At 41.7% G+C, this 24,936-nt stretch overlaps 1 protein-coding gene across 18 annotated transcripts in view; it reads right to left on the minus strand.

The window, feature by feature from the left end:
• adgrb3 (adhesion G protein-coupled receptor B3) overlaps positions 1-24,936 on the minus strand; it is an 838,641-nt gene that overhangs the window by 430,308 nt on the left and 383,397 nt on the right. For all 18 annotated transcript variants that reach the window (XM_072558131.1, XM_072558228.1, XM_072558211.1 and 15 more), the window contains 2 exons: positions 7,401-7,565; positions 4,525-4,689 (listed from right to left, as the gene is read on the minus strand). In XM_072558131.1, the coding sequence (XP_072414232.1) occupies positions 4,525-4,689; positions 7,401-7,565 (330 nt within the window). The remainder of the gene's footprint in view (positions 1-4,524; positions 4,690-7,400; positions 7,566-24,936) is intronic.

A 24,936-nucleotide genomic window follows, 5' to 3' on the forward strand; every position in this document is an offset into this window, starting at 1 on the left:
TGTCCTCCAGTACCACCTCTAAGTTATGCACTGACATTGCGCAGCAGCAGGAAATTATTAAATTTGGAGACCAGCTCAGCCACTTATTGAAAGAGGCCATCTGAAGTGATAGCCTGTGAAGTAGGCCCTGAGCTGCAATGTTTTCCAGGTGAATGGAAAGAAGGGGGAAGAGGTGGTACCAGGCTGCAGCCATGCAGGTGGTGGAGGGGGTGAGGTTCGTAATGGGCAGGCCAAGTAGCACAGCCAGAGTGTAGTTGGGGTGGTGCTGGTTGCTGACTCCTGACCGTTTTGGGTATGCCACCTTGCCTTTACCCCCCCCACCCCTTGCCTCAACTGCTGTTTACTATAGCTGTTATTGGAAAGGGAGGGAGGGGATGGGCATGAAATGGATGCTGACTTTCTGTCAACTGCACAGAGAGCGAAAGATAAGTGGGTGCTGGGGACTGAAATCTTGCCTGCTCTACTGCTTTCCCCCTGCTCCACTGTGTGGACAATTCACAGCCTTCACAAAAGGCTATATTAAGTTTCACTGGATTAGTGGTGCTGGAAGAGCACAGTAGTTCAGGCAGCATCCAACGAGCAGCGAAATCGACGTTTCAGGCTTTTGCCACTAATCCAGTATTTGCTTTCCAGCATCTGCAGTCATTGTTTTTACCTCTATATTAAGTTTCAGCTGGTTGATCCTCACCTCTATGCTGTGATCCAGAGAAAATAAATCCAGTAAAGGGGAATACTCCTTTTTGTGACATTTGTTGTCATTTTTGTGTACGTTTTTCAAGATCAGAAGACTTTCAATGGGTTTATAAGTAAATGAGTATGTGGATGAGAAAAGGATATGATTTTCCTGGGACAAAAACAGTTATGTATTCAGTCAGCGAGAATTAGAATTGCAGGAGCTGATAAATTTAGATCCTTTTATTAATTTTATCTTCCTACCAGACTCCATCTGCTGGTTTGTGTGTGAATGATAGTCTCTAGTGGACAATATATACGATATAATTTTCAACAGATTACAAGTAAGTGAAGGGATGGCCAAGTCAGTGGTTGGATGGCAGATTGATTAATTGAATTCATGAGTGAGTGTGGGGTGAATGATTGGAATGGGACAGGGGTGAGGGGATAGTTGGGACATTGAAATAGAGAAACAAGGAAGCAGAAGTAGGCATTTAGCACATTTAAAACTGTTCTGTTATTCAACGATATCATGGCTTGTCATTTTTCTCAACACCATTTTCCCATGCTATTTCATTCTCATTTGATGCGATCAATGTGGGGAAATGAATACAAAAGTAGGGAAGTTATACTTCAGTTAAACAGAGTGTGGTGAGAGCACACCTAAACTAATGTGTACAGTACTGGTTTCCTGATTTAAAGAATGTAAAAACACTTAATGCAGTTCAGAAAATGTATACTAGATTCGAACCTGGATTTGGTGGATTGTCTTTGAGGAAAGGTTGAACAGGCTAGGCTTGCACCTGTCAGAGTTTGGAAGAGTAAGTGGCAACTTGATTGAAACATACATAATCTTGAGGGGTTTTTGGCCTGGTAGGTGTAGAGATGGTGTTATCTTTTGTGGGAGAAACTGTTTCAAAGAGTCACTGTTTAAAAATAAGGGCTTGTCCATTTGAGACAGATGAGCCAAACTGCTTTATTCTCAAAGGGTGAAGACTCTTTGTAACTCTTCCTGAAAAGGCAGGGAATCAGAAACCCTGAATATTTTTAAGGAAGAGATGGGTAAGCAAGAGATGAAAGGTTATTGGGATTGGCAGGAGTCTGGAGTAATCAGATGTTATTGAAGGATGGAGCAGGCTCAAAGGACTGACTGGCCTACTCCTAATTTGTATGTTTGTATATTATGGATTTCTCTCTTGAACGTGTTGAATTACTGAGCCACCACAGTCCTTTGGGTAATTTCAAAGGTTCACCACACTCTGAGCGAAGAAATTCTTCCTTATTCTGACACTGGGTCCCATTGTTCTAAAGTCCCTTCATACCCTTCCAACACATCCAGCCAAGGGATCATATCTACATCCAGACTGCTGAGCCCTGTAAATGTTTTATACACTTTAATCGGACTACCTCTCATTCTTCAAAGCTCAAGTTTAGGGTGGGCATATGGGTTGGTTTGGTTTCGGGATGGAGTGTTTGGGTTTGGGGAGCAGGGAGGTTGGTGATGTTTGATGTTTGATGATGATGAGATAAGTGTTTGGGTCAGGGAATGGATGGTGCAGCTGGGGATGCAGTCATGTCAGGGGTGCTGTTGAACTGAGGGGTGGCTTTGAGTGTGTTGGGGGGGACTTGTGTGAAATGATAGTGGGATAGTTAATCACTAAGCTGCAGTCGAGTTTAAAAATTATAACAAGAATCAGTGCAGATAGCAGGTGCTGAGCCCAAGTGTCTGACATTGTGATCAGCGTAAGAGGCATTCGCAGAGCTTCACAGATCAGCCCAGGGGAAGATTCAACACTCTGGGTAACATCACTTGTCTATGCCTCACCATTACAGCTTCCTCTGCACCCTGACTTGCAACAGCAGCTTTAGCTCAGTACAGTGGTGTTCCCAACCTGGGAAGCTCTACCACTGCCCATTCATTAACTTTGTTCAGTAACTCTGTTGTTATTTGGTCACTGACTGCAGGGAAGGATTCAATAATCAAGTTGTGGCAACCAGCCTTGGCACAGGCACTGAGAGGTTAAAACAGTGATCAGACATCAGTAATCAACATATCTGGAGTGCTTTCAGACAAGTTCGAAATACACTTAGTCAATAAAAGGAAAAAGACCTTTGCTCTGCATCAATTGCAAATGGTCGGGTAAGGCAGTGATGGTGGACACATCATTTATAACCACTTAAGACTCTCAGATTAGCAGACACTGCAGCTGCAATAGATCTTTAATCAGTAAGAGAATCAAAGGTTATGAGACAAGGCAGGAAAGTGGAGTTGAGGATTAATAAATCAGTCGTGATCTCGTGAAATGGTGAAGTGAACTCAATAGGCTGAATGGTCTACTTCTGCTTCTATGTCTTATGGTCTTAACACAGGATAAATTTGAACAAACTAAATTTTAAGATTTCAGTCTGATCATGTTTAACACAGCGACTTGGTTGCAGTTTATAAGTAAATGCTGCTTTTCAGAGCTGCTTTGGGCACAAAACATCAAGTCAACAGACCACAGAACTTGTCACAATAGGAGCAGGAGGAGGCCATTCAGTCCATCAAATCTGTTCTCCATTCAATTATATTATGGCTGATCTTTATTTCAATTCCATGTAATCAGCTTGGGTCCCTAATCCTAAATATTTTTGGCAGTGACAAAAATTCATCAAGCTCAGTTTTGAAATTTTGAAATCATCCCAGTGCCAATTTTCGATTTTGTGGTATGGGTCGGAGTGTGGAGTTCCAACTTTCCATTAACACTCAGTTTGCACATGTAATTCCTGACATCTCTCCTAATTTGATCTGGCTCTACTTTGAAGTTTCCTCCTCCAATGTTTGGTCTCCCTACACCAGACATTATAATGTCTTTGACATTATAAATTCCTTCAGTTGTCTTCAAGCCCACAATTAGGTTTGACTGTGGATTAGTTGAGTGAAATAGGACAGATGTATTTGAGGGGAAACCACATGAAGACATGAAGGAGAAAATAAGGTTTAATTAACATAGAGGGAAGAGGCTGAATTGACAAATGTCCACAGTCTGGATGTGTGCTGAGATTGTGTGTGATTCTGAGATGTCTGAAAGAGGGGCAATATAGGTTAGCAATATAGAATCTCTACTCAATGTAACAGTAATTCTTCTTTCAAACAACTATGAAGGAATAAGATGGTAATCTGTAGATGTGTTTGCAATACTGGTCAAGCTGAGTGACCAAGGAAATCTCCCCAATTCATCTTTGAATAGTGGGATCCTTTACAAATGCCTGAGGATGGAACACCCCACATTTTGTTGACCTTAGGGTGTTGTGGTGGCTCGGTGGTTAGCATTGCCCCTCACAGTGTCAGGGACATGGTTTGATTCCAGCCTTGGGTGACTGTCTGTGGAGTTTGCATGTTCTCCCTGTATCTGCATGAGTTTTCTTTAGATGCTCCAGATTCCTCCCACAGTTCAAAGATGCGCAGGTTAGATGGATTAGCAATGCCTAATTGCCCCATCTTGTCCAGGGACGTGCAGACTATGTGGATTGGCCATAGGAAATATAGGGTTACAGGGATAGAGTAGGAGGTTGGTCCTGGGTGGAATGCTCTTTGGAGGTTTGGTGTGGGCTCGATGGGCTGAATGGCCTGCTTATATATTGTAGGGATTCTATGATTTATACCCAACCTCCACACGAGACAACACTTTTAACAGGGCTGCACTCTTTCTCTGCTCATTTTGGGCTCAAGATTCTGGATTGGGATTTGAACCGATAATCTTATGATTTAAATGCAAAAGGGTTACCAAACTAAACCTAAGCAAGGTTGTAGCCTCTAATATCATGGTGCTGGGTTACTTTACAAAGAATAGTAAGAACCAACAGTCTTACCTGGACACCTCTGTTCACTGCACTTCTGTATCTCTTCCCCAAGACCTTCGCAAGGCTTCCCAGTGATTGCCAGCCCCTGACACACTCGGACTCTCCTCTGCCAACCGCCATCACATGACTTTGAACATCCACTCCAGAAGCCCCATGGATTCCATTTCCCATTCTCTTCAATACCAAAATGCAAAATAAAAATGCAGCTGTGTTAGAAGTAAGGAGGTAAGACCTGGCTGATGAATGATTGTGATGAGAATACTGTCAAGATGAACATACCCAGTAAACAAAATATCAATAGCTGCAGGTGCTGGAAGTCTGAAACAAAAACAGAAATAGCTGAAGAAACTTTGCAAGTCCGGCAGCGTCTGTAGAGAGAAAGCAGAGTCAAAATTTTGGATCCAGTGACTCTTCCTCTGACCTGCTGAATTTCTCCAGTTATTTTTGTTTTTGTTGACAATTATCCAGCATCTTTATAAGATACTCCATTAATATCTATCAAGGATTGTGATTTATGAGTACCAAAGGATGATTGCAAAATTGCTACAGCTGAGGATGAAGATAGCAGTAAAACTATGAACCTACTGCAATAGGTTGTCATTATAGTGAGTTTCTGGTTCAGAGGCAGGGAAGCTACCCATTGTATCACAAACCCCCTGAATGGATGTCCAATTCAGCAATTGAAACAAGCAACTGTGAGAGGATCTGGGGGCCATGGTTCTCACAACATAATAACTAGGCTTCTACCTAGCATTCACTAGGTTTGAAGAGTTATAGATGAGATCAGTATTTGTCTTTCCTGTCATTTGAAATGAAATCACTTCAATTGTCACATTTTGTTATTTTTCTGCTTAGTAGTAGTGGGTTTGAATGATGTGTTGAAGTATTGCTTTACATGACTAGATTCCATATAGTATGGAAACAGGCCCTTCGGCCCAACTAGTCCACACCGACCCTCTGAAGAGTAACCCACCCACACCCAATCCCAATATTTACCCCTGACTAAAGCACCGAACTCTATGGGCAATTTAGCATGGCCAATTCACCTAACCTGCACATCTTTGGGTTGTGGAGGAAACCAGAGCACCCAGAAGAAACCCACGCAGACACGGGGAGAATGTGCAAACTCCACACAGACAGTCGCCCGAGGCTGGAATCGAACCCGGGTCCCTGGCACTGTGAGGCAGCAGTGCTAGCCACTGTGCCACTGTGCTGCCCCAGTGGTAGTAGGAGTAGTGGGTTTGAATGATGAGTTAAAGTATTGCTTAACTATGGTGTTGAGGGCAAAAAACATGGGATCAGGACTAATTACATATGGCAAAATAGTTACTTCCAGTAACATGAATTATTGAGTAATGTTAGACAACAGGTCCTTGGTACTCAACCTATGCTGAAAGGAATTGTCTAGATCAGAAGTGAAACTGATCAAAGTTAAATTGACAAGATTAAATAAGGTCAGAAGTCACACGATACTAGGTTATAGTCCAACAGGTTTATTTGAAATCACAAGTTTTTGAAGTACTGCCCCTTCATCAGGTGACTTCACCTGATGAAGGGGCAGCTCTCTGAATGCCTGTGATTTTCAATAAACCTGTTGGACAATAACCTGGTGTTGTGTGACTTCTGACCTTGTCCACCTAAGTCCAACACTGGCACCTCCACATCAAAGATTAAATAGGCAAAGCTGAAGAGAAATATTGTGTATAGTGTCAAACAAAACCAATTTAGTCAGTTAATTATATATAAACTGTTTACAAAGGGTATGTTTTAAACTGTTTACAAAGGGTATGTTTTAACATCAGTGTGATGCACAGCAGGAGCTGGAGATGGAGGCGATACCATCTGATTACGGAACATTGTTAACATTTCAGTTCAGCTACCTTTTCCAATCTAAGGATTATTGGCAACTGAGAAAGTTATGCTTGCAGTTCTCCAATGGTGGAAAACGTTCCCTGCTCTCTGCCAGCGGTCTAGAAAGATGTGCCTATTTTCCACAGGTTCATGCAGCACTTCCCAGTCTCCGAATAGTCTAAATAAATTTGTTCATGTCTTGGCAGGATTACCTGTTAGCCCCCACTTTTCCAGCAGTCTTGACTGAATGTGCCTTTTCCTCCAGCCATCTGGATGAATGATATCTCCCTCCCAACAGTCCAGATAGATACCTTTCCCTGCTTCCAAGCAACATTGTCAGCTGTGCTCCAATCTTACAGCAGAGGAGAAAGATGTACCCCTGTGTCACTGCAATGGAGACATTAGTGCCCAATTCCAGGTGGAGGTTGCATCATTTTCAACTAATGCATTATCTCAGCAGCTTCTCCACACCATGGATTTGTTTGAGGATTTTAAGTTGTTATTTCCAATGATCTCAAGGTTCATGCTAAAAATGTTCAGTTTATTGAACTAGCCTACTGTACTATTGGGATTGACAGTGTTGTGTATATGAGAGATTATTGCAAGGAGTTTACACCCAAACCCTTAGTTCTTGAAGATTTCGATGGCTTCCTGTGAGCTGCATGTAAGGAAATGATAAAAGTGGCAATAAATACTAGGTCTTCTGATTGTGTCTCAGTGAGGTGTCAGCCTCTTGTTCCACTATTTGAGAATGTGCCATTAGAATAATTCTCCCTCTGCTGGTCAACTATGCTATTACAAGTTGTCAGACTGATGCTGGAGGTTTGTTCAACTGAGTGCAGGTCATGTTCCTAAGACAAAATATATGCATTTTCAATCTGTAAATGTGCATTGTAAACTTACACTGAAGCTCTCCTTTGCTCCACTTTGCTTTTCAGAAGTAAAACAACCTTCTCCACCCACATCTAAGCCCCCTCCTTCCCCCACTCCCAATAAAAAGAATGGTGCTCAGAACAGTCTTAACAAACACACACCTGTGCAGTCTGTGTTGAAACATTCTCTGCTTTCAGCCCAATGTCCTCTGCATTCGGAACCACCATGAGCTGCAGCAGTACACTGTCTGGTTCGCTGCTGTGTCCCATTGGAGCATGTCACTGAGCAATCTGTCCAAGGACTCCACTCCTTCCATTGGCCATCCACTGCAAAGATACAGGGAGAATTTCTTTTAAGAAGAGAGGCATTTACAATCAATGTGCTTCCAATTTGTCCTGTCAGTACATTGGTGACTTTAAATATTTTGTTAAGTATTCTTTATGTCCCATAACTTATCCTTCTTCCTCCAATTCCAGTTAGAGGTGAAGTTGGGATTGTCTCCTTGGAGAAGATCAAGATGAGATTTGATAGAAGTGCTGAAAAGGATCAGAGACAGAGTAGAGGGAGAGATTGCCATTGGGGAAAAGATTGAGAACATTAACATAACAATACAGGGCAGTTAGTGAAAGAAGCAACTGCAACATGAAGAAAAACATGTTCCACACTGTGAGCGGTCAGAACATGGAGTCCACTGCCTGAAAGTGTGATCGGGACAAATTCAATTGTGGCTATCAAAAAGAGAAATAGTTAATTGTCTGAAGAGAATAGATTTGCAGGAGTCCAGGGAAAAGGCGGAAGTGGTGAGATGAGAAGGATATCATTTGCAGAAGCCACTTTTGGACACAATAAATAGAATGCCTGTCTTCTTTGTGCTTTAACTGCTGTCTGATTCTAATTCCTGACCTTATGTTTTGTGGTAATCCTTACAGGGCTAGCACTCCATGAGAAACATTGATACTTACTTGCCATTATGTCAAATCCTTCTATGTGAGCGACAATAGTAAATGAAAGCAACCTATTAGCCATGGTTATAGCTGGCTTCAGTCCTTTTGAATAAGTGACCTATTCATACACATTAAAGAAGAGTTTTTAAATTCTCAAACAAGCAAAAAGTACTGGAGAAACTGAGAAGGTCTGGCAGCATCTTTGGAGAGAAAACAGTTAACATTTTGAGTCTGTTATGATTCTTCTTCAGTTCTGAATCTTTCCAGTTTCTCAAGTAGTCCCTGTGTTTGTTGCATATCTATGGTCTTTTTGTCTTTTTCAGAAGTTCATCCTTAATTCCAAACCCCTTTGTGACCTTTTCCATTCCCAACCTTTGTACTCTCCTCCTGCCCAGAACTCTTGATACACTCTGTGCTCCTCTAAATCTGACATCCTCAACATCCCTGATTATAATCAGCCAACTGATGGCAGCACTGCTATCTACTGCATGGGCCCCTCAGACTCTGCAATTTCCAACTTAAATCTCTCCACCTCTTGACTTCCTTCTTTCTGTAAGATGATTCCTTCTCTTTTTTTTATTTTAACATGGGATGTGGGCATCACTGCTGAAGCCAGCATTTATTGCATCCGAAGATGGAAAATAGAAATCCTATAGCAAACAGGAATAGGCCATTGGCCCTCAAGCCTCCTCTCCCATCCAATATAATTATTGCTGATCTTCCAACTCAGTACTCTGTTCCCTTTGTCTCCCCATTCCTTTTGATTCCTTTATCCCTGAGAACTATATCTAACTACTTGTTGAAGACATTGAATGCTTAAGCCTCATCTGCTTTCAGTGGTAGACAACTCCACAGGCTCACCACTCCCTTGGTGAAGAGATTTCTCCTTATCTCAGTCTGATGTGGCTTATCTCCTATCATTAAACTATGATCCCTGGTTCTGGATTTCCCAGGCATTGGTAACATCCTTCTTGTGTTTCCCCTGTCTTGCCTGGTTCAAGGTTTTACAGCATTAATTGCTTAATTGTCAAAGAATAGTGAAAAATCAAACACATTGCTATGGGTCTGATTCTTCAATCATGGCCAGATCAGGCAAGGACATCAGATTTCCTCCTCTATAGGACATTAGTAACCAGATAGGTTTTTAAACAATTGGGAGTATTTGCCATTAAACCATCTTTTTAATCTCAGATCTTTTTAAAAAAAACTCATATTTCTCCAATTACCATTATGTGATTCAAACCCAGGACTCCGGAACATAAATATAGCACCCTGGCTTGCCAGTGACATTACCAGCATACCACCAGTGGTAATTCTGTCTCTGAGCTTTGAATCATCCACTCTATCATCTCCTTTTGTACATGGGATATCAATACTTAGCGGATAATCCCCTGTAAAACACCTTGGGACATTTTATTATGTTCATAGCGCTGCTTGAATGCAAGTTCATTTTCCACAATGCTTTAGGCAGCACGGTGGCTCAACGTTAGTTAGAGGGAAATGGGTCTGGGTGGGTTACTGTTTGGAGGGTCGGTGTGAACTTGTTGGGCCAAATGGCCTGTTTCAACACACTAGGGAATCTAATCTAGTCTGGCAGTACATTTCAGGATGTTTCATCTTGTGGGCGGCACGGTGGCACAGTGCCAGAGACCCGGGTTCAATTCCCACCTCAGGTGACTGACTGTGTGGAGTTTGCACATTCTCCCCGTGTCTGTGTGGGTTTCCTCCAGGTGCTCCGGTTTCCTCTCACAGTCCAAAAATGTGCAGGTTAGGTGAATGGGCCATGCTAAATTGCCTGTAGTGTTAGGTGATGGGGTAAATGTAGGGGAATGGGTCTGGGTGGATTGCGCTTCGGCGGGTCGGTGTGGACTTGTTGGGCTGAAGGGCCTGTTTTCACACTGTAAGTAATCTAATCTTAAAAAAAGTTGTTGTTATTTGTTACGCAGTAATCATGGATCCACTGGTTACTGAGTGATCTCTGTCCAGTTGGAGCTGGAGATGGTTGTCGGTGGGCAGGTTCAAATGGGAATCTAAGGCTGACACCTGCCAGCGAGCCCAGTCAATGTTCACAGATCCATGTGGAGTCCACTCCAATTTAATCCCATTAACCCTAGACTTGGCTGTTCAAAGTTACACTTACACCTCCTGCCACAGAGGAGTTGTGGAGAAATATGGGCAGTGAAATATTTGTATGTTTGGGAGTATGATTTGAAACTTCATCAACAAGTAGAGATTAATGCTGCACTCATTGCATTTGTGTTAATAACATAATTGACCTAAACAAGCTCATTAATGTTTCAATTATACCTTCTTCATTTAGTTACACAACACATGGCTCCTTCCTTTCATCACATAGTAATATTTTGTCAGCCACCAAGCAGAGATTTAGAAATTGTGATATTCCAGAGGATCTGAGTGATATGACACATTATATCAATTTGAGAGAATTTCTTCTAAAAGGCATGGTAACAGTGACGAGGCTGATTTATAGTTTCCATGGTTACTGATACAGGCTGTATAAAGGCTGTATAATGTCACTAACAATGGAGAATAAAAAGCACAAGTTGATTAAGGCATATCTGAATGTCCTTACTGGGCTGGGTGTTCCTTCTTCTCATTCCCCTAAGGGAAATAATCCCTCCTCAGGCAGCCCTAACAACCAAGTTCTTTGAATTGTCAGGTTGTGTAGGATTTGGCACACTATCAAGCTCAGGGAGAGAACCTTGCTGCTTAAGGCCAGTCCCTTTCAATGTAGTCAAGGCACTTTAATGAATTTCTCATGGGCAATTATGGTTATGCAGTGATGTCAGCAGCCTGGTTTTTGGGGGGCAGGGGCAGGCAGTGGTCATATCCCTGATGATACAGGAGTCATCCACTGAGGGTGCTGGAAGATAAAATGAAGTGTTTCATGTACAGTATCCTCTTCAACTGGTCATTTACTGAATGAGTAGACACCGTTATAATGAATAAATACAGCTGCTGGTTAACCGGAGCCTTGCTTCCCTCTTGGGTGTAGTTTAGGGAACCCAGAACTTGAGAATTACATATTGAGGTGAGGTCACTAATTCTCTGGAATGGATTAGCTGCATCCATGTCAAACCTTGATCACTGTGACGCCCTCGAAACAGGGCGTCTGTTACCTGACCCAACCAGAGGATTGTACAATTTTACATGTATTTGCAGGGGATTCTTAAAATGGCTCGGCTACAAAGAACATTCAAAGCTATGAGCAGTTTGACTGTGAAATGACCAGTCTACTGTTCCAATAGCCTGGAGTTAATCGTCCAGTAGGACCCATGCATGAATGAACACTTGAGCCCACAGCCTTGGGATAAACTCGGTAAATTGTGGAGAATCTAGGAGCAAGAGTAGGCCACTCAGTCCATCAAACCTGCTCCACTATTCAACATGATCACGGCTGATCCTCTGTCTCAGCATCATATTCCCAATCTCTCCCCATGTCCTTTGACATTTTAACCTCAAATCTATTTCTTCCTTAAATATATTTAAAGACTTCACCTCCTAAACTGTAGAGAATTTCAGGTGTTCACCACCCTCTGAGTTCTGAAAGGCCTACTCCACATCCTGAGACCATGACCCATTGTTCTAGTCCCTTCCATCCAAAGGGAACATGCATCTAAGATGTCTAGTCCTGTCAAAAGTTTATGTTTCAATGAGATCTCCTTTCATTCTTCTAAACTTCAACGAGTATAGGCCCAATCTCTCCTCATATAATGCCCAGAACATCTTAGAAAAAATTCATTTTCTTTTTCAGGTGGCAAAGTTGTTAAAGCAGTGACATTCACCACATCCATTTCAGATTCTGAGACCTCTTCAATGCTTGACTTGAGAAGGAGACCCTATGGGTTCCACCAATCTCTCCCTCTGTACTGAAGGGCCTGGCACATTTTGGACCTGCACTGTTTGGAAGTTTCAAGCTTTCATATGGTCCAGATGCTCGTTCAGGACATTGAACTTACCCAAACTTTTTATGTCACGGGACATGACCTCATGTCGATCATGTCTTTTACCCATGGAAGGCCAATCCTGTAGTTCCTAAATCAGACTTCATCCCCTGAAATAAATTATCTGTCTTGCTTAGGGGAGTCATGTGACTGACATTGGCATTTCTGATGGGGTTTCACCCCCCCCCCACCTCACCAGTTCAGGAAAATCAGATTTAACCTGGTGCAGAGTCTTCTCCCCATCAACAACTTTGCTGGAGCTATCCCTATAGTTGAATGGTGTGCACGGTGGCACAGTGGTTAGCACTGCTGCCTCACAGCGCCAGAGACCCGGGTTCAATTCCCGCCTCAGGCGACTGACTGTGTGGAGTTTGCACATTCTCCCCGTGTCTGCGTGGGTTTCCTCCGGGTGCTCCGGTTTCCTCCCACAGTCCAAAGATGTGCAGGGTCAGGTGAATTGGCCATGCTAAATTGCCCGTAGTGTTAGGTAAGGGGTAGATGTAGGGGTATGGGTGGGTTGCGCTTCGGCGGGGCGGTGTGGACTTGTTGGGCCGAAGGGCCTGTTTCCACACTGTAAGTAATCTAATCTAATCAAATCAGAACCAGGATAGTTAAGCTATAGGCTGTTTCTTTAAGCCTGTCTTTCAAATTTGGACTGCTGTTTCTGCCAGGCCATTAGATAATAAGAACAGCTCCATATGTTGAATGCCATTTCTCTTTAGGAAATACTCAAATTTCCAGCTGGTAAATGATGACCGTTATCTGTGACCAATACTTCCAGGAGTCTGTGTACTGTAAAACATGCATGTAGTTTTTTTTTATTATTGTCTGTGTGTTTGTTGAATGAACCCTATGTATATCCAATCATGTGAGTGGGCATCCATAATGACTAAGAACATTGGGCTCCTGAAAGCACCTGCATATTCGTGCAGATGTGTAACCGAGTTCAGGGTTTACCCAACAATTCCCATGAATGTGGGGAAGCTGCTGGCAGTAATATTTGTCGTTATTGCCACTCTGGATATTGGCCCATCAACGTGGTTATGTCTTAATCCAGGCCTGACCATCAACATAATTTCTTGCCAACATCTTCATTTTGGAAACTCCAGAATGACCTTGGTGGAGTTCAGCCAGGATCTGGCAGTGACCTTTGCTCCGGCTAATCACTGTTGCTCCCCATAATAATGCTCTGTCTTCCAATGTGGTCTGGTCTGTCTGGGTCCACAAAGGTTTTGATTCTGATTGTGATGGCCCTTTGGTATCTTCCATCATCATCAGTTGTTTCAGTTTTGCTAAGACCAGATCTTTCTGCATCCAGACCCTAGTTCTGTCAGCTGTGACGGGAAATGTGTCGAGAAATTTGAAAACCATTTTGAACAATTGCAGTGGTGTATCTGCCAGTGGGAGATGGCTTGATGCATGCGTATTCATTACTTGGCCTCTCGAACAGTGTTCCAACTTGTAACTTTATGCATTTAGTATTAGTATCCACTGCTGAATTTGGCTTGAATCTGTAGGGGGAACTACCTTATCCTCTTTAAATAAACCTAGCAGGCATTTGTGGTCCATTATTATTTCAAATTTGCATCCGTAAAGGTATTGATGAAACTTCCTAATCTGACCACCAAACCTTCTTTTAATTTAATTTGATTTATTATTGTCACGTGTCCCTAGATGCAGTGAAAAGTTTTGTCTTACATGCAGTACAGGCAGATCATAACATAGAAAGATCATAGGGTAATTGAACAGTGAGGAATACAAAGTTATGGCTGCAGAGAAGGTGCAGAAAAAGCAAGATCAACAGTAGATTTGAAAGTTGAGAAGTCTATTAACAGCAAGGAAGAAGCTGTTCTTGAACCTCATTCTCATTACCATTGAAATAGCTCCACAGAGGCCAGCACCCTATCACCAAGTCACTCTTTATTTACACATGGGCAGTCTTGACTCTGATACAACCTCACCAGAGTTAACTCCCAGAGTGTCAGGATGTCTGACACTCATGTTTTTTTTCTTGACACTGATCCAACTCCCTCAGAGTCAGCTCTCAGAGTGAACAAGATGTCTGATAGTCCCGTTCTTTTTTTTAGTGAGACACAGTGAAAGACACAAGGTGTACGAATTTTTATTCAATTTCCACCACCAGGAAGAAAGGAAACACCCGAGCGGCCTGTGACAAGCAGTGCCCTTCACATCAAAGGGTAATACTGTGTGATCAAACAGTGAAGGGGAGGGCAGGGATTAAATCAAAATAGAATTGGATTGGGAAAGAATGCATTCCACTCCCTGCGGCGCCCACCTCTCCCTGAACAACCCAGGGTGTTGGACACCGCGAGCTCCTTCTCCAAGGACACCCGGGCTCTAATGTAACCGCGGAAGAGGGGACACTCCTGTTTTTTTTCTTTTTTTCTTTTATTTTCCTTTTTTTTCTTTTGCACTCCACTCCCTGCGGCACCCACCTCTCCCTGAACAACTCCAGGGTGTTGGTGGACACCGAGTGCTCCTTCTCCAAGGACACCTGGGCTCACACTCCTGTTTTTTTTTCTCTTTTTTTCTACTTCACAAGTGATAAAGAAGCATATGCTGTTTTAAGTTGTGTTTCTCACTGGAATGAACTCTAATTTCATTTTATTAACTGTTTGCAATGTATGTGCACAATATTGTGTTTTAATGTGAATCCCCTGTTTATATTTTTTTTCTTTTTTTTTCTTTTGGAAGGAAACACTCGAGTGGCCAGTCACAACTCCAGGGTGTTGGTGGACACCGCGTGCTCCTTCTCCAAGGACACCTGGGCTCACACTCCTGTTTTTAACTGTCAGCCAGGACTTCCTGATTGGACAAGATTAATAGCCCCAATCAGGAAATCATATTCCACAAGATCCACCTGCCGAATTTCATTACAATCACTACATAAACTTCCTCTGCTGTGTCCAGCTGCTGTTCTCTCTCTGCCACGATTAATCTGTTAGTTCCTGTGGTGCTTGCTGGCCCTGTTTGCCATGGATGTTGAGCTTATTTTTTGAATATGTAGATGACACATCGTCATGTTTAAATGTCAAGACAGCCACTTGTCGACCCAATTTTGTACTGTGCCCCTCACTCTTTAAAACTGCTGAATTGGTGGCACATGAGAGAGTGGGTGGTACACTGGTAAAGTCACCAGCATAGTAATCCGAACCCTAGATTAATGTTCTGGAGTTACGGGTTCCAACCCCACCAGGGCAGATGATGAAAGTTGAATTCAATTAAACAGAAACTGGAACAAAATAATGAGCCAATATCAACTGTTGTAAAAGCCCATCTGGCTTAACCAATATTCAGTTAGGTAAAGACATCTGTCACCATTACCTGATCTGAGCCGGCTTGTGACTACAGATTCACTACAAAGTGGTTGATTATTTGACTTATATATGTATTGAGGTACAATGAAAAGTATTGTTTTACATGCTTTACAGGCTGATTGTTCTAGACAATGCATTAGGTAACAGAACTGAGTACAGAATACGATATTACAGCTACTGGGAAGGTGCAGAGAGTCATCAACACTAACTAAAGAGGCCCATTTGAAAGGCTGCTAACAGCAGGAAAGAAACTGTTCTTGAATCTGTTTGTACATGAATATAAACTTGTATTTTTCTGCCCGACGGAAGAGGATCGAAGACAGTATAACCAGGTGGGAGGGGTTTTTGATTATGTTGGTTGCTTTCTTTGATAGAGTGGAAAATATAAATGAAGTCAATGAACGGGAGTTGGTGGATGAACTGTGATCACAACTCTCTGTAATTTTTTTCGGTCTTGGGAAGAGCAGATGTCATACTATGCTGTGATGATTGATGGGATGCTTTCTATGGTGCTTTCCGTAAAAGTTTGTAAGAGTCTTTATGGATATGCTAAAGTTCTTTAGTGTCCTGAGGAAGTAGAGGCATTGCTGTGCTTTCTTGACTGTAGTGTCAACGTGGGTGGACCAGGATAGATTGTTGATGATCGTCACTCCCAGGAACATGATGCTGTCGACCAGAAAGGGACATGCCCTCCACTCTCCTTTGTTTTGCTGATATTAATGGAGGGATTGTTGTCTTTACACCATGCCATTGAGCATCCTACCTCCTTCCTGTACAATATCTCATCGTTGTTTGAGATCTGACCTACAATAATGGTGTCATTAGCAAACTTGTAAACGAAGTTGGTGCGGAATATGGCCATGCATTTGTGTGCGTCTAAAGAACTAAGTAGGGGGCTGAGTATGTGGTCTTGTGGGAGATTGAAGATTATCGTGGAGGAGGTGTTGTTTCCTGCCTCAATAAATTGAATTATAGATCATCCCGTCACTTGTTGTTCAGCTGTTGACAGTTCACCAACACTATACCTGAACATTGACTCTCCTGCTCCTCTGATGCTGCATGACCTGTTGTGCTTTACAAGTGCCACACTTTTTGATTCTGATCTCCAGCATCTGCAGTCCTCCTTTCTCCCACTTTACTGACACAATCTAACATTTTTGATCAGCAGAGACTTATTATTCAGCCTACCGACACTCCACTCACACCATTTGCATAGTCTTTTAGTCTTGTTGCCAAGAAGTTCTACCCCTGTGGGCTTTTCTTTAGTTCACCTGAAGAAGGAGCAGTACTATGAAAGCTTGTGATTTCAAGTAAATCTGTTGGACTACACACTGATGTTGTGTGACTTTTGACCTTGCCCACCCCAGTCTAACACCGGCACGAGCACATCAATGCATTATAAATTGCTGATTAGGTCTTTGAATGTCACACCAGTTCTGGAGCCACATTTTAGGAAGACTGTGAAGACCTTGGAGGGGCAGCAGAGAAGAATTACCAGAATGCGTTTCTCAGGATTAACCACTGCAGTTACATGTAGAGACTGGCATTGTTTTCCTTAGAAAATAATAAAAAAAGATTTGCAGATGTTGGAAATCAGAACTGAAAACAGAAATTGCTGGAAAATCTCAGGAAGTTCTGGCAGCATCTGTGGAGAGAAATCAGACTACAGAAAAACCTTGATTATTTGAAGGACATGGGTGGTGGGTATTTCACTCGTTTTATCGAATGCCGGATAATCGAATGCTAGATAGCATAGTTTAGCCAAATGTCGGGTCCTTGCGATCTTGTCTGAAATTTGGATAATCGAGGCTCCTCTGAAAATGTTATAGCTCCTTTTTCTTAGAGCTTTGAAGTTTAAGGGAGATTTAATGGACTAGAATGGTTATGCATGTGATATGTTTTGGATTAAACAAGAAGAACAAGTTTCTACTGAGCAGGAACGCTATTGAGAAAAGAATATATATTTATAGTGACTGGCACAAGAGTGGGACATTTGGGGACACTTTTTATAGAGAGGTAGATCGAAAATGCAATGTGCAAAAGAAGGCGGAAGTATATTCAATAATAACTTGCAGAAGGGAAGTGGATAAATGTCAGAGAAAGAAACAAAATATTGCAAGACCTTGAGGGAAGAGCAGGGAAATGGAAATAATTTGGTAGTTCCTTCAAAGAGGTAGCTCAAGAAAAATGGGCTATGCTGTATCATTCGATGATTCTCATTCTGTTAACATCAATATGATTATAATCATGTGGGCTTTATAAAAGGAACTTTCCCAACAAATTATCCTTCCCCTGGCATCCTGTCCTCACAAACATCACATGCATCTATTGACTGACAAAAACCCACAAGCTGGTTGAAACCACCCATGCTGCCTCTCACTTACCCACTCTATTGCAATCTGTTCAACTCATCCCTGCCAGCCATCATCTCAATGCCTCACATGGAGGAACCTTCCTGAGCAAGATACCCCAGTGGACATCTTTTGGAACAAGGAATAAGGAACATGGGAAGTTGTTAACAAGTTCCTTGTAACAAACCTTATCTGTCAAGGAGCTTGGAATGGAAAAAAAAAGAAATAAAAACCAAGGAACTACCACTGTGACTGTGGTCCTTGCGGAACAAATTCAGTGCAAGGCTAGGTTCCTACACAGCCAGTCACTGGGACCTTGGTACAGACTCCATAAGACAATGCTGCTCATTACTGAGGAGCATCCCTTTGCAGCTTGAATAGGAAACTAATTCCCATAAACCCATCAAATGAAAAAAGTTATTGCATGACATTGAGGATTTGCTTTTGCTTAATAAATAACTCATATGACAAGAAAGAAAACCAATGGCTCCACAAAACACATTTTCTTTATCTATTCATAGGAAGTGGGCAATAGTGGCAAGGCCAACATCCATTGCCACTCCCCGACTGCCCTTGAAAAGTTGCAGTTAAGAGTCAACAGTATTACCGTGCATCATACAGGGTAGACCAGGTAAGGATGGCAGATGTCCCTCTGTGAAGGACTTTAGTGAACCAGATGAGTTTTTGTGACCATCTCTGATACATTGAACTTGCATCCAGTGAGCATTAGTCTTGGTTGCTGGATTATTAGTTCAATGATATTACACTTTGTCACTATAGTCCCCAGCATTTGAGTGGGTTTCTGCAAACATCCTCTTTGGAGAAGCTGCCTGAACTATTGATGAAATGTAGTCATGGATGGGCCAGCCAGTATCGCTCTGCAAATCGTATCAAGGGTTGAAATAATTGTACAGTCAAGATACAAATGTATGTTTTATGATTCTCATAAATGATCAACATTTGGAATCTCTGTTGAACTAATTATGGATCGTTTTAATACAATTATGTGCAAACCTAGAACCAGAAAATGCTGGAGAAGAATAAAACTTTGTTAGCAACAGATTGAGCAGGTTTCTGTTTATAAAAATGGAGTCAAGTTTTATGAACTCTTCATTTGCAATTTAATGCCTAAAATATCATACTTAAATCTATATTTAACTTAAAGCCCATAAAAAAGGATATTGTAACATTTGGAAGTGAATGTACAGGTGGTCCTGTAGCTCCATTTTGAAGTATACAAGATGAATCAGATGGGTATATGGCATTCATAAGTTGTACTAGTTTTACTTTCTTTGCAGGAGAATTCAGGTCAAGTAGGGATAAGGTTGAGTGTTGGCTAGTGGCCCAGGGACTCTGGGATTATTATGGTTTTCATCAATATGTGAGTTCAATTGAGAAAAGCACAGTGAACCTCTGCACCCACAAACAAAGGCCTGTCCTGTCCCTTTTGCTGTTCTTGGTGTTAAGGCCCTTAATCTAAGAAATCGTTTTCCCATGCTTTTGCCAATTAATTATCTGTTGTTAGCGTACATCAAATGATGGTTAACTTTAATGTTCAGGAAATTCAGAACATCAGAGATTGGGAGCATTGTTCTCCAATCTAGATTTTTCTGTGTTGACTACTCCTAAAGTTGGCTGTTTTCAAAGGTGTAATGCACTCAGCATAAAAACAAAATTATCATTTGCTTCAAGGAAATGGGAAAAAAAGGATTTCCAATGCAATTGATCTCTCTCTTATTCAAGTAATGAGTTATTTTCATGAAATCCTGTCTCCTCTGACATGATCGGCCTGCAAAAATGCCAGGATTGATATCTATTCATTTCTCCCTCTAGCTTTCCCAGATCTTCGTTCTTCTCCCATCAAGACCTGTTGTTTCCCTGCATTTTATCACTGGTGGTCATATCTCCTGATTCCTCATTCCTATTCTCTAAAATTCCCTACCCAAAAATATTTCACCTTCCTATCCTCGTTTAAGATCCTATTTAAAGTCTTTGTCTTGAACCAAGCTTTTGGTAACCTCTTAAGGCAACCCCTCATGCACCTTGGTGTATAAGGTGTAACACACCTTGGGATTATTTGCTATGTTAAAGGCTCTATATAAATGCTAATTTTTTGTTTGTTCAGCACGACTGATTTCTAGAAAGTCGATTTGTTTCGAGCATTGGATTCTGAATTGATGGGTCTGACAATGTGAGAGAGCTGTGCTAGCAAACACAGTTCAAAGGATTCAATAGATGAAGTGTCCTGGCTTAATAATCATCTGTGTTCCTTAAATCTGCCCCTTTGTAAACAGGCTGATTAAAATCTGACAGCAAATTGACTCATTCTATCGTCAGTACTCACCGATTGAATATCACCTTTATCAATTCATTGAATTACTCGGAAAACAAACAAAAAATGGAAAATTAATTCCTCATTTTGAGCACAATCCCACTGCTGTGATCATTGTACAAAAAATAATCTTTATCTCTATTGGAGATGATTATTCTATCAGCAATGTTTCTGTGTTTGAAGGGTTTTGTTTTTCTTGATCGAGGATAGAAGCTAGGGTCATTCTTATTAAAATAGACAAAATTAATGGGGGATTTGATATAGGTGTTCAAAATTGTGTGCTGTTTGGATGGAAGAGGCAAATAGGAAATGCTTTCACTAGTCAGAAAATGGTGGATACTGATCTTTTACAATGTCAACTATTTTTAAAATGTGCTGAATGAGCTTTGAGATAGTTAGTGGCCATTAACTTTGAAATAAATAATTGCAAACAGGCTTGATCTTGGAGAGTGTGGTGAAAGTGTCATTTTGTACAATTTCCACAGGGATTTGTAATAAACAGGTTTGCCATAACCTTGCGTTCATGCACTTGCCATTTCGTAACTCACTTCAAGACCCATTCATCTATAATCTCCATGTTCACTGACCATCATCAACCCTCAGCCTAGAAAAGCCTCAGTTTTAAAATTCTCATCATTGTTTTCCAAATCTATCAAATGGCCTGTCTTCTCGCTATCACTGTGATGTCCTCTAGCTGCATATTCCTCTGAAATCTCTGAAACTGTTTCTGAGTTATGCTAGAATAGGATGCTACAATTAAATGAGTGTTATTTGCTTTTGAGATATGACAAAGTCCATTAGAAAAAATGACAATTCTGGAGCACTTTGCACATTCTAAGAATATTTTACAGCTGTGAGGTACTTTTGCAGTGTAAGATTTATTGTAAGGATGGGGTTGCAGCAGCCAGCACACAGCAGCTCCCACACACAGCAATGGTTAATGACTGATAATTGGATTCAGTGATTTTGGTTAAGGGATAATACTGTCTTTGAAACCTTCGAGCTAGTACCATGAGAGAGCAGACAAAACTTTGATAGAGCATCTCCTCTGAAAAACACACTCCAACAGCGTAGCACACCCTTACTACAGTGTAGAGGCTAAATTGTTTGGAGTTTGACAACAGATCACAATTAGATTTTAGAATAGGTTCTTCCTTCTCACTGGCAGTACTTGTGTTTTTATGCTCAGTTTCACAGTTTGCTACACTGATGTTTAAGATCATTGGATTGCATTTTTGCAGTGGTGGAGAATAAATGAATGAACAATCTGCTGTAACCATTACACAAGATTGGTGAGAATTCCAGAAATCTGCATTCCCTTACACTTTCTACTGAAGTTATGATAAAATTTGGCATCAATTCATCAACCTTTGGGACTGCCTGTCCAATGTGAGATCACTGCCATTCTTTATTCTATGAGACTTTGGACATAAAATAAGCTTTATCACCAGGGAAAATATAGGCAGAATGCACAATGGGGTGAAGAATGTATTGCCACCAGATTCTTGAGATTTTGGAAAAGGTTTGTAGCTCGGGTTGTGGATCAGGTTGGATGTTCGCTCACTGGGTGGTTGGTTTGTTCTCAGATGTTTTGTCACCATGCTAGGTAACACCATCACTGAGCCTCCGGTGAAGCACTGGTGTTCTGTCCCACTTGCTATTTCTGTGTCTCGGTTTGTTGTGGTGAGTGATAATGTTTCCAATTCTGTTTCTGGGAGGTTGGTAAATCTATATGTTTGTTAATGGGTCCAAATCTATATGTTTGTTAATGGAGTTTGGGTTTAAATGCCAGGCCTCTAGGAGTTTCCGCGCATGTCTTTGTTTGGCCTGTCCCAGGCTGGATGCATTGCCCCAGTCGAACTGGTGTCCATCTTTGACTGTGTGTATGGACACTAGTGAAAGTTAGTCATGTCTTTTGGTGGCTAGTTCACGTGCATGTATCCTGGTGGTTAGTTTCCTGCTGGTTTGTCCAAGGTAATGTTTGTTGCAGTCCTTGCAGGGTATTTTATATATTACATTCATTCTACTGGCTGTGGGTATGGAGTCCTTTAACTTCGTCAGCAGTTGTTTTACGTAGTAATAGGTTTATGGGCTACCATGTTACCTAGGGGCCATAGTCATCCGGTGCTCATCCCTGAAATGTCTTTGATGTATGCTAGGGTGACTAGAGTCTCTGGGCGTGTTGTGTCTTTCTGTTTTGGTCTGCTGTGTAGGAATTGGCCAACTGTGTTTATTGGGTAACCATTGTTCTTGAATATGTTATGTGTTTCTCCTCGGCTTCTTGTAGTTCTGTAGTGCTGCAGTATGTTGTGGCTCATTTTAAATAGTGTCCTGAAGCAGCTCCATTTGTGGGTATAAGGGTGGTTGCTTCTGTAGTTGAGTATCTGGTCAGTGTGTGTGGCTTTCTTGCAAATGCTGGTCTGCAGTTCTCCATTGGCTTTTAGTTCTACCATTATATTGGTGAGGATGTTGTTTACTGCCAGACTAAAATAGTTAATGATGAGATTAAAGGACCCCATACCCACAGCCAGCTGAACGAATGGCATATACAAAATACCCTGCAAGGACTGCAACAAACATGACATGAGACAAATTGGCAGGAAACTAACCACCAGGATACATGAGCACAAACTAGCCACCCAAAGACATGACTAACGATCACTAGTATCCATACACACAGGTGAAGAGGGACACCAGTTCAATCTGGACAATCTTGGGACAGCCCAAAAAAAATGCATGCACAGAATTCTTAGAAGAGTGGCATTCAAACATGAACTCCATTAACAAACATTCAGATTTGGATCCCATTTACCTTCCTCTCAGGAAGCAGAACGGGAAACCAAGACCCATAAATAGCAAGCAGGTAAGAATATACCACTTCACCGGAGGTTCAGTGACAAAACATCTGAGAATAAACCCACCAGCTCAGCGAGCAAACCAACAACCTGATGCAAACGTGACTTTCACCTCCCTCTCAACAACAAAAATATAACTAGATATTAATAGCAAAAGTTTTTTATTGTTTTCCCTTTTGCCCCTCTTGTTTCAGGAGTAGATATCTTCTGGAGTATTTCAGGAGATTTTCTTCTGCACTCCAATAATTCACAACTTGGATCACATGAATACTTAAAATGAGAAGAGCCAGAAATTCACAAAAACAGGTTAACCCGGCAGTAGGAATCTAGGTCAGGTTTCTGTCACAGTTCCACCCTCTTACATTCCTTTTCCAGGAATGCCAGATGACCTGTAGTTTACCTACTGGGATTTTATCATATGCTCCTTTTGTCTTTGATTGGTATTAATTAATTTAGTTAACAAACAACAACAAATTACATTCATTTCATTCCTTGGTTGTTCCAAAATGTCTCAGGATGCTTCAAAAAATGACTTATCAGACAAAAAGTGGCTTTGGATTATTTCATGTCCGTAATGATGAGTAGAATCATAGAGTCAGAGAGATGTACAGCATGGAAACAGACCCTTTGGTCCAACTTGTCCAGGCTGACCAGATATCCCAACTCAATCTAGTCCCACTTGCCAGCCCCCAGCCCATATCCCTCCAAAGCCTTCCAATTAATATACCCATCCAGATGCCTTTTAAATGTTGCAATTGTACTAGCCTCCACCACTCCCTCTGATAGCTCATTCCATACACACACCACCCTCTGTGTGAAAGGGTTGTCCCTTAGTCTCTTTTATGTCTTTCCCCTCTCACCCTAAACCTATGCCCTCTAGTTCTGGACTCCCCCACCCCAGGGAAAAGACTTTTTCTATTTATCCTATCCATGCCACTCATAATTTTATAAACCTCTATAAGGTCACCCTTCCACCTCCAACACTCCAGGGAAAACAATCCCAGCTGATTCAACCTCTCCCTGTAGCTCAAATCCTCCAACCATGCAAATTCCTTGTAATTCTCCTCTGAACCTTCTCAAGTTTAACGGCATCCTTCTGATAGGAAGGGAGACCAGAATTGCACGTAACATTGCAACAGTGGCCTAACCAATGTCCTGTACAGCCACAACATGACCTCCCAATTCCTGTACTCAATACTCTGACCAATACCAAACACGTTCTTCACTATCCTATCTCCCTGAGATTCTACTTTCAAGGAGCTATGAACCTGTACTCCAAGGTGTCTTTGTTTAGCAACACTCCCTTGGACCTTACCATTAAGTGCATATGTCCTGCTAAGATTTGCTTTCCCAAAATGCAGCACCTCGCATTTATCTGAATTAAACTCCATCTGCCACTCTTTAGCCCATTGGCCCATCTGATCAAGATCCCGTTGTAATCTGAGGTAACCTTCTTCGCTGTCCATGACACCTCCAATTTTGGTGTCATCTGCAAACTTACTAACTATACCTTTTCCTACTAATATCCAAATCATTCATATAAATGATGAAAAATAGTGGACCCAGCACCGATCCTTATGGCACTCCACTGACACAGGCCTCCAGTCTGAAAAGTAATCCTCCATCACCACCCTCTTACTTCTACCTTTGAGCCAGTTCTGTATTTCTGTATTCCATGAGATCTAACCTTGCTAACCAGTCTCCCAAGGTGAACCTTGCTGAACGCCTCACTGAAGTACACATAGATCATGTCTACCACTCTGCCCTCATCAATCCTCTTTGTTATTTCTTCAAAAAACTCTATCAAGTTTGTGAGACATGATTTCCCACACACAAAGCCATGTTGACTATTCCTAATCAGTCCTTGCCTTTCCAAGTACATGTACATCCTGTCCCTCAGGATTCCCTCCAT

The sequence above is a fragment of the Chiloscyllium punctatum genome, chromosome 3, assembly GCF_047496795.1.
Source record: "Chiloscyllium punctatum isolate Juve2018m chromosome 3, sChiPun1.3, whole genome shotgun sequence".
Lineage (NCBI taxonomy): Eukaryota > Metazoa > Chordata > Chondrichthyes > Orectolobiformes > Hemiscylliidae > Chiloscyllium > Chiloscyllium punctatum.